The 11,049-nt window shown below is 39.0% G+C and overlaps 1 protein-coding gene across 1 annotated transcript; it reads left to right on the forward strand.

The window, feature by feature from the left end:
* The first annotated feature begins 8,490 nt into the window (after positions 1-8,490).
* LOC104097068 (small ribosomal subunit protein mS79 (rPPR3b)-like) lies at positions 8,491-9,024 on the forward strand. Its single transcript, XM_009603578.1, has one exon. It carries the CDS (start codon positions 8,491-8,493, stop codon positions 9,022-9,024), a length of 534 nt encoding a protein of 177 aa, XP_009601873.1.
* Positions 9,025-11,049: the final 2,025 nt, after the last annotated feature.

Genomic DNA, 11,049 nt, shown 5'->3' on the forward strand with positions numbered 1-11,049 from the left:
AATCACGTTACTTTATACCAAAAATATAAATGAAACTTCTAAGAAAAATAAACAAAACTATAACAAAGTAAAAAGAAATCTTTAGGCACCCATCCTACTTAAAACTGAAAGAAAGAGCAAACACAAAAAAAATAAAAATAAAGAACTCGTCTTAGTTATTATTTTACTAAAGTCGCAAACAATCCAGCGATGTACATTAGATCAAATAAAAATTTCGATTGTCATGGGAATCAAAATTAAAGATTAAAATAAACTCATCCAAGAATCTAGTAATTACTTATGAACACCATAAAAGTCGTCCTCTTTTAAAGGATTCTCTTTCAAACTTTTATTCATACTAAACAATATTGAGAATGCAGAAACCGAACAAGACTAAAACTTCTCAAATTCTTATGCCATAAAAATGATTCAAAAGATATCAACAAACATATCTAACCATGTATGAGCCAGTTATTAAAGAGACGGAGATGAACCTTTTTGTGGAGATTTCAACAAAATCACAGCTACAATCTACTGATTTTCAAAGCTAGCAATACTAACTTTTCTAGAACCACGAACTCGGAATCGCAAACGAAATTTCGAACTCCGGCTTCGAACTCAATAACGTAACTAAATAGTTTTTCCAAGTGAATATTTTTACTCTAAAAGAACAGTCCTCTTTTCTCTTAGTTGCTGAATTTTTTTTTTCATCCCCCCTTTTACTAAAGTGTGTGTGTGCTATATATAGAATGTGTGTGTGTGTGACGGATATGTGGGTTAAGGAGATGAATGGAGGAAGTGGAGAATAGGACGTGAGGGAGTTAGGATTAATGTGAGCAGTATGAGAGAATTAGGGAAATGGAGGATTGGGAGGAGAAAGTCATGGTGTTAGCGTTAGGATAGGAAGAAATCATTTTTCTTTTCTTATCCTCATCTTTTCTTTTCTTTTTTAAAGCAAAAGCCAATTAACAAGACTAAAAAATCAAATGTTAAAAAAAAATTACTTATACTACTATCTTATATCTCTAAAAGAAATTACTGGAAAAAAAAAAGTACTACATACTAAGGCTTAGAATACTAAAAGAAGCGTACTTAATTTTTTATAAGATAAAATAAAATAACTAAGTAAGAACACTAATTAAGTATATATTAAAAAGATATAAGAAAATTAAATATTTAAACTATAATTTAAATGACACTAAAAAAAATACCATAACTTACATATTAAAAATTCTAATTAAAAGAAACCAAATATTTTTTGTAAATCTTCTTTTTCTCGTTACAAATAGAAATAAAATTTGTATTCTAAAAGTGTGAATATTTTTGTAGTTTTTATAAGCTCTACTAAAAGTAAGATAAATGTTTGAAATATCAAAAGTAGACATAAAATACATATTTACACTAAAATAGTATAGAATTTGGGTGTGGTCAAAAATTAGTTGTTTATATTGGTAGATTCAACTTGTCCATTCCCACTAGGGTGATAGGGAGTAGATAAGATCCTTTTGATCTTATGGTCTTCAAGAAACTTTACTTACTTTACTGCCAATAAATTATTTTCCGTTATCGCACACGATCTCGACCGGTATTCCGAACCGACATATGATGTGGTAGCAGATAAAATCAATGGCTTCTTTTTCCCTGACCTTCTCATATGCCTGTGCTTCCACCCATTTAGAGAAATAGTCAGTCATAAATAAAATAAATTGAACCTTACCGGGTGCTAGTGGGAGGGGGCCGACGATGTCCATCCCACATTTCATGAAAGGCCATGGTGACAAAACCGAATGCAGCAACTCCCCAAGTTGATGAATCATGGGACCATTCCTTTGGCATTCATCACATTTTTGAACGAACTCCTTTGCATCTCTTTCCATGTCGATCCAGTAGTAACTGACTTTGATTATTTTTCAAACTAGTGATTCGGCGCCCGAATGATTTCCATAAGTACCTTCGTGGATTTTCCTCAGAACGTACTCAGTATCCCCCAACCCTAGACACATCGCAAGTGGGCCATTGAAAGTTTTTCTGAACAGGGTTCCGTCTTCGGACATGCTAAATCAGGCTGCCTTCGTATGTATGGCTCTCGATTCTTATATGTTCGGGGGCAGTTTTCCGGTCCTGAGATATTTCACATACTTATTCCTCCAGTCCAAGTCAGGCTCGTTGAGTTGATCTCGGCGTGGCATTCTTTCACTACCGATCTCATAAGCCGTACGACTTCTCCCGAGTTTATCTCTTTATCTTCGATCGACAATCCCAAATTAGCGAGGGCATCGACCTCACTATTTTGATCCCGAGGCATATGTTGCAAAGTCCATTCTTTGAACCGATGTAATGTCAACTGTAACTTGTCCAAGTATCTCTGCATTCGTTCTTCCCTGACCTTCGAGTGTTCCTTTAACTTGGTTTACCACAAGGAGCAACTTGGCTTCGATCACTTCTGCCCCAAGTTTTTGGCTAATTCAAGGCCTGCAATCATGGATTCATATTCTGCCTCGTTGTTAGTCAATTTCACAGTCTTAATGGATTGTCTAATTATATTTCCTATTGGTGGCTTTAGTACGATACCAACTCTGGACCCTTTTGCGTTTGAGGCACCGTCCGTAAAGAGGGTCCAGATTCCCGAGGAAGTCCCCGAGTTAATCAATAACTCTCTTTCAACCTCGGGTATTAAGGCCGGCGTGAAGTCGGCCACGAAGTCTGCCAAAATTTGGGACTTAATGGTGGTTCGAGATCGATACTCGATATCGTAACCACTTATTTCTACGACCCATTTGGCCAATCGGCCCGAGAGTTCGGGCTTATGTATAACGTTCCTCAATAGGTAAGTAGTTACGACACATATGTGGTGATATTGGAAGTGCGGTTTTAGCTTCCTAGAGGCTCTTAGCAAAGCGCGCGCCAGTTTTTCCAGGTGAGGGTACCTAGTTTCGGCCTCACCTAAGGTCCTACTAACATAGTAAATTGGAAATTGCATATCTTGCTCTTCCCAAACTAGGACTCCACTTACCGCTATTTCTGATACCGCCAAGTACAAGTATAGTCGTTCGTTTGTCTTTGGTGTGTGAAGTAGCGGGGGGTCGATAAGTATCTCTTGAGTTCCTCCAAATATCATTGGCATTCCGGGATCCACGAGAAATTATTATTTTTCTTTAACAGAGCGAAGAATCGGTGGCCCTTGTCGGACGACCTCGAAATAAATCGCCCCAGGGCTGCTATTCGTCCGATTAACCTTTGCACGGACTTTACGTTGTCCACAACCGTGATATCTTCAATGGCTTTGATCTTATCGGGATTGATCTTGATTCCCCGATTGGATACCATGAATCCGAGAAACTTACCCGGCCTAACCCCAAACGCACATTTTTTCGGGTTCAGCTTCATATTGTACTGTTTTAGTATGCTGATGGTTTCCTGCAAATGTTTTAAATGTTCCTTTGCTCGCAGGGATTTAACTAACATATTGTCAATGTAAACTTCCATTGATTTTCCTATTCGTTCTTCGAACATCTGATTTACTAGGCGTTGGTACGTGGCACCGATATTTTTTAATCCAACGATATTACATTATAACAGTATGTGCCATATTTAATAATGAAGGAGGCTTTTTCCTGATCACCCGGGTCCATCCGTATTTGGTTATACTCGGGATAGGCATCGAGAAAACTGAGGATCTCGTGGTCGGCCATGGCATCGATCATACGGTCGATGTTGGGCAAAGGAAAAGAGTCCTTGAGGCATGTTTTATTCAAATCTTTGTAATCTATACACATTCTTAGTTTATTCCCTTTTTTAGGGGATACCACTATGTTTGCTAACCAATCTGGGTATTTAACCTCCCGAATGGACCCTATTTTAAGGAGTTTAGATACCTCGTCCTTAATGAAAGCATGTTTGACCTCAGACTAGGGCCTCCTCTTCTGCTTGACCGGATTGATTATCGGGTCCAGGCTTAGCTTGTGAGTGGTTATCTCCGATGGGATCCCTGTCATATCAAGATGGGAACAAGCGAAACAATCTATGTTAGCTATAAAAAATTGAATAAGTTTTTTTCTGAGCTCGGGAGTTAACCCCGTGCCTAGGTACACCTTCCGATCAGGCATATGCTCGGCTAATATAACCTGTTCCAGCTCTTCGACCATCGATTTGGTTGCATCGGAGTCATCAAGGATTATAAAAGACCGGGGAACCCCGTAATCATCATCTTCATAAGTCCCCTTCTTGCCCGGTGTGGCCGGTATCAGTGACTGCTATTTGGCCTCTTGGTTTACGCCCGAATTTGGTTCCTTCGATGTTGCGAATATTGGTATTGAAATCACTTCTTCGACTGCAAACATCTCTTTTGTGGCCGGTTATTCCCCGTAGATTGTCTTAATCCCCCCCGGAGTTGGGAATTTTAATACTTGGTGAAGAGTCGAGGGAACTGCCCTCATGTTGTGGATCCATAGCCTTCCGAGAAGGGCGTTGTACCTCATGTCTCCTTCGATCACATAAAATTTGGATTCTTGTATGGTTCCGGTGGTATTAACCGGTTACGTTATCTCCCCCATTGGTGGTTTCACATGCCATGTTGAACCCGTTTAGAACTCGGGCTGCATGCACGATTTTGCCTTGTAGACCAAGCTGCTCCATGACCCTCGACCGAATGATGTTGGCCGAGCTACCTGGATCAATCAACACACATTTAATTCGAGTTTTATTTTCGAGTATAGATATTACCAGTACATCATTGTGATCATGTACGATCCCTTCCGTATCCTCATCACTGAAAGATAAAATTCCTTCTGGTATGTAGTCTCGAGTTCATTTCTCCCTAGTGATGGATACTTTGGTGTGTTTTAACATCGGCCCCTGTGGGATATCGATTCCATTGATGATCATATTTATGACGTGTTGAAGTTCAATATCCTCTTGTTCTGTCTGTTTGTTAGAATCCATGTTCCTAAAGTGGTTCTTGGCTCGGTCGCTCAAGAATTATCGAAGGTGCCCATTGTTGAATAAATGGGCTACTTCTTCTCTCAACTGTCGACAATCTTCCATTTTATGACCGTGAGTGCCATGATATTTGCACATCTCATTAGGGTCCCTTTGAGATGGATCGGATTGTAGAGGCCGAGGCCATTTGGTGTCATTGATGTGCCCGATAGCTGATACGATGGCTGCAACATCGACATTAAAGTTGTATTCTGATAGCCTCGGCGCTTCTTTAGGCCCGATGGACCTGTCAAAACTGTTTTTGGTCATGAGCCCTCAATTGCTTCGACCTTGGTCATTTCTCCTTTTGTTTCTTATGGGGTTCCGTCCGGACCCACTGCTCCTCCGATCTCCATTATATGGCAGATATTGATCCATGTTTGATCTTAGATCACGATTAATGTCTCTCTTGACTCTGTTGAAGATTATGACGGGATAAACAGACTCCGAAGGGGTCTCAAGTTGGTCATCTTCGACTCTAATTTTCGATTGGTACCGGTTATGTACATCGGCCCAGGTAACGGTAGGGTATTCAATCAGATTCAGCTTTAGTTGTTGTGAAGTCACCGAGCTCCGAATATTGTGTCCCTGAATGAAAGCTTGAACAACCCAATAATCGGCGACTGGCGGCATATCCATTCGTTCGATTTGAAAACGGGACACGAATGCCCTGAGCATCTCATTATCCTTCTGTTTACTTTTGAAAAGGTCCGATTTTCTGGTTTTGACCTTGATGGAACCAGCATTTGCTTTTACGAAGGAGTCTGTAAGCATAGCAAATGACTCAATATAAATAGGAGGTAAGTTGTGATACCATATTATAGCTCACTTTGACAGGGTCTCCCCAAATATTTTCAGTAGAACAGATTCGATCTCGTCATCTTCCAAGTTGCTCCCTTTGATGGCACATGTGTAAGAGGTTACATGCTTATTTGGATCGGTCGTTCTATTACACTTAGGTACTTCTGGCATATATAACTTCTTGGGGATTGGCTTCGGAGCCGTGCTTGGAGGAAAAAGTTTCTGCACGAACTTCCTAGAATCCAGTCCTTTCAGTATCAAAGGTGCTCCTGGGATTTGATCTACCATCGAATTGTTAGGTTTTCACCTTTTTGTTGTTTGCTTCGATTTTCTTTTCCCCTGATTCTATCCATTTTGTCAGCTCCTCGAGCATCTTTATAATCTCGGGGTTAGTACCCGATTCTTTCTCATTTGACCTTACTACGACCAATTCATTTCTGCGGGTGACTTTACGGGGCGGATCGGGTTAACCCTGCTCGGCGCCTGGCTTTGGCTATGCAACTGAGTTATCGCCACCTGTTGAGCTTGCAGCATTTCTAAGATCATCCGTAGGTTGATTCCGTCTTCTTCATTGTTTTGTGTGTTTCGAACTGCCGATCGGGCCCTACCACAGATGCTATTTTCGTGGTCGGTAGGCAGGTTTGCGTCGATGACCACATGCGAATTAACATCAATTAGATCTGCGATCGAAATCCCAACGGGTGGCCCTACATTACCGGGCGCCATGTTGTTATTCTCACTCTGATGACTGGACTCATTATCGATATGTAGGGGTACTAATTGAGAGTTTGACATTTTTAAACTAAAATCAAAGACACTTCAAAGAGGAAGCGCAAAGTAGTGTGTGTTATAGAGATTTGTATCAAATAACCACTATTATCCTTAGCCCCACGTTGGGCGCTAAACTGTTTACCCTCAAAATCGGATAATAATTGAATTTGTTAGTAGTTTTAAGGATATGCAGATTAACTTGATACAAAGCGATAAATTAGATTGCGATTGAAATAAATAATAATAAATTAACTGCAAACCACGTGAGTTGGATGATTTCAACGTAAGGAAGCAAGCCACCCTTGAGTTGAATACACTTTCATTGACAAAAAATATCAAAGACCAAGAATTTAGAGAATGTATTGCTTATTAGTATATGTTATAATGTCCTTAATGAATTGTCAAGTCCTCTTTATATATTGAGGGAGACCTACCCTTTAGGGTATTATTTTATTGTACTATAAAAAATATAAGTCCTTGATTTTGAAGACCGTTGGTTTCCTTTTTGACTAATTTCGTGATTTCTGCCATAATGATCGGTTAATAGCAAGAATCATGGACCCCTATCGGATGAGTTGACAGAGCTTTCTTCGAGACCGTCAGAAACATGAACGATTACGCATTTGATAGACTCGAGGACAAATCTGATAATCTCGATGGCTAGTTTTGATAATGTTTTGGGTCCGATCTTGAATATTATATTCCGCCCTTGGCTGAGCATGCTGGATATCAGATCGAACCTCGGACTTCGATTTTTACCCAATTACAGATGTACCGACCTTGGCCCTCCATTTCACAAGCTCGATCGAACACCGAGCTCGGTTTTACCCGTATAAAATAATCATACTTTATTGGCAATTTTTGATACCAGAGGTATAGTAGGCAAGCTAAGAGGACTTCGATTTCAAGGACCCTTCGACACCTCTGATTGATGGCATATTTGGCCAAGCTGTAAAAATCAACTTATTTTTAGAAGTGTGTTTTTATTTTTAAAGTATTTTTCTCAAAAGTATTTTATTATTTGGCTAAACTATTAAAAACTGATTTTATGTGTATTTTTCTTAAAAGTGATTTTCAAAAAAGTATTTTTGGAGAAAAAATACTTTTTTCTGCTTTTTCAAAATTGCTTTGACTTGGCTACTACTCAAAAATACTTTTTTTTCTTCTAAAGCTTGGCCAAACACATCACTGTTAAAAAAACACTTATAGTGCTTTTAGCTTTGGATAAGATCATTTCACATCTCTTGCCGTAATTGTTTTTTTTAGTGCTGTAAAGTTTTATTTACTTCTTTCTTTTTTTGATAAAGGCTTTTTTTACTTCTAAAGTTTTTTTTACTTCTTTTTTTGACAAGAGTGGATTGCTCTAGCGGTGAACACCCTCCACTTCCAATCAATAGGTTGTGAGTTTGAGTCACCCCAAGAGCAAGGTGAAGAGTTCTTGGAGGGAGGGAGTCGAGGGTCTATTGGAAACAACTTCTCTGCCCAGGGTAGGGGTAAGGTCTGCGTACACACTGGGGTAAGGTCTGCATACACACTACCTCCTCAGACCCCACTAGTGGGATTATACTAGGTTCGAGTCACCCTAAGAGCAAGGTGGGGAGTGGAGTTCTTGAAGGGAGGGAGCCGATGGTCTATCGAAAACAGCCTCTCTACCCCAGAGTAGGGGTAAGGTCTGCATACAAACTACCTCTCCAGACCCCACTAATGAGATTATATTGTGTTGTTGTTGTTACAAACTACCTCTCCAGACCCCACTAATGAGATTATATTGTGTTGTTGTTGTTGTTGCTACTCAGCGCCAAAATAAGCAAATAAAATGTCCAGTTTTCAACTATCCGCCGTCTGCGGGGTATCTTCGCCGGAGACAGCCATAAAGCAGCTACCAAAACCATAGATCTCAAAACAACCAAACCCACCAATATTACCTCTTCAAATCACACAGTCCAAGATATTGTAAATTTCATGAAAGAATCATCAAAGTGTCCTAAGTTCCGACGCGAAGGACGTGGCTATTATGAACTCGCCATTCACCGCCTTGCTAGTGCCAAACACTTCTCCGGCATCGAAGAAATTATGGAGCATCAAAAACACTACCCAGATATTCGCCACGAGCCCTTTGTCCGTCTCCTTATTCTTCTTTATGGAAAAGCGAGAATGTTTGATCATGCAAGTAAACTGTTCGACGAAATGCCTCAACTAAATTGTCAGCGGAATGTCTTTACCTTCAATGCCCTTTTGGAATCATGCATCAGATCAGAAATATGTGATAAAATTGGGGAGTTGTTTCGTGAATTGCCCGCAAAATTGGAAATTGAGCCTAATATAGTGTCGAATAACCTTGCGATTAAGGCGTTGTGTAAGGCTGGTTCTTCAGATTCTGCTTTGCTTTTGATGGATGTGATAGAAAAGCATGGGATTAAGCCGAATATTGTGACTTGTAATACCTTGTTAAACGCACTTTATGGAAGTCAAAGATTTTCTGAAGCTGAAAATTAGTGGATTATGATGGAAAACAGAAATATTGCTCCTGCTCTTTGCAGTTATAATATTAGATTACGAGGTTTGATTAAAGTTAATGAGGTTTCAAAGGCGATTCAGTTCTTTGAGGAGATCTCTAAGAAGGGTTTCAAACCGGATAAATTCAGTTACAATACTATGATAACAATGTGTGTTGATGAGGGAAATTTGGAGGAGGCTAAAATGTGGTATCAGAAGATGATGCAAAATGGTTGACTTCCGGTTGATGCAACGTTCCATATGCTTATTCCTTTGGCTTGTGACGCGGAAAAAATTGAATTTGCACTGCACTTGTGCAAGAAAGCTATGGAGTCACAAGTATTTGTTTATAGAGAAATAATGCAGAGGGTTATTGATTGCTTGGTTGAGCATTCTGAAATTGAAAATGCAAAGGAGCTGGTTAAGTTGGCCAAGTCTTGTAACTTCCATTATGAGCTTTGGCTGCCTCTACATAACTAGTTGTTTCTCATCCCTGTTTCAGTTATGTTTTATTATTTTGCTCCTTTACTTGAGCTTGTATCAAGGTTGATTTTGCCTCGAAGACAAAGTACAAGTTCTGATGAACGCTTGGATGGACTATAGAAAATTTAGCTTATCACATTTAGGTAGAGTATGTTACATTTGAGTGTAACATTCAATCAAATAGAGGGCAATTTTAAATATCTGTTAAACAACAACAACAAAAAATCCAGTGTAATCCCATAAATGGGGTCTGGAGAGGGTAGTATGTACGCAGACCTTATCCCTACCTTACAGAGATAGAGAGGTTGTTTCCAATAGAACCTTTAAACATCGGCTATTGTTCCTATATATATTGTATTTCTCAATCTTTGAGCACCCCTCCTATAATTCTTTCGAAATAGTAGTAAACAACTTGCATGTCATGATTCTCTTGGCTTCAACATGTCTTCTTTTTTTTTTTTTGATTTTCCACGGGTGTTTGGTACACGCATTGGAGTCCGACTATTTTCGGATTCGTGCTGTATAGGGCCCCGTTTGGGGGGAAGCGCTCCCTACCAAGGATTTTCCATACTCATGGCTCAAATTCGAGACATCTGGTTAAGGGAAGAGCAGCCTCATCCACTGCATCACATCCTTTGGGGGTTGGCTTCAGTATGTCAAAAGAAACATGCTTACAACATGCAGACAAGCAGTTTCAGAAGGATGCTGGTGTCAGACATGGGTTATTTATAGCAACATTTTTAGTTTCACCTTAGTCAATCTTGAGGAAAAACTCTGATTGGTGCGGAGGGGATGATCTTCTTATGATATTTTTATATTTATATTATAATAATTATAAAGAAAAGAAAAGATGGTCAACCAGGCGCATAATTGTCATTTTACATGCCATTTTATTTTTTAAACCTATAATTACGTGGCATTATCTCCTACACAAAAACCCTGACAAAATTTTAGAATTGTCCGTCACTTTTCTCTCCTTTTTACTCACAATTACCAACATAACTGTGAAGCACTTCTCTACATTTCCTTCTTCTCATCTAGGTTAGTAAACTTTTCCCTAATCTTCTTTTCTTTCTTTTCAAAAATTTTGACTTCATGTTGTCATCGTTGTTGTCGTAGTAACAAAGGGTATACTATTTAATTTGTGTCTTTTTGTATAGCTTTTTGGCTAAGAACATTTGGATTTTTCAAGTTAAGGTTTACTAATATGAGAATCTGAACATTAAAGAATTGGTCAAATATCTATGAGGCCCCTTAAACTTGGCTCCAGTTTTCATTTTAACACCTCAACTTAAGTCAATACTTATTGAACACTCCAACTCCAATAATAATGTGTCTATTGAACACCTCATATAATATGCTTAAGTAAGTCCAGCCGCGTGAACTGAACGCACAATGATATGGCAAAATGCACGAAGCACAAAATATCACATGGCTTTTGAATTTAAAAAGATCTTAGAGAAAATAAAAAACCAAAAAAGAAACAAAACAAAAGGAAAAAAAATAAGAAAACTAAATAACATCCCACAAACCCATTACAAC

This window comes from Nicotiana tomentosiformis, chromosome 6 (genome assembly GCF_000390325.3).
Source record: "Nicotiana tomentosiformis chromosome 6, ASM39032v3, whole genome shotgun sequence".
Classification (NCBI taxonomy): domain Eukaryota; kingdom Viridiplantae; phylum Streptophyta; class Magnoliopsida; order Solanales; family Solanaceae; genus Nicotiana; species Nicotiana tomentosiformis.

What these genes read in the sequence shown, in the direction of transcription:
- LOC104097068 (XM_009603578.1), top strand. Translation starts at nt 8,491, where the DNA reads ATGAAAGAATCATCAAAGTGTCCTAAGTTCCGACGCGAAGGACGTGGC.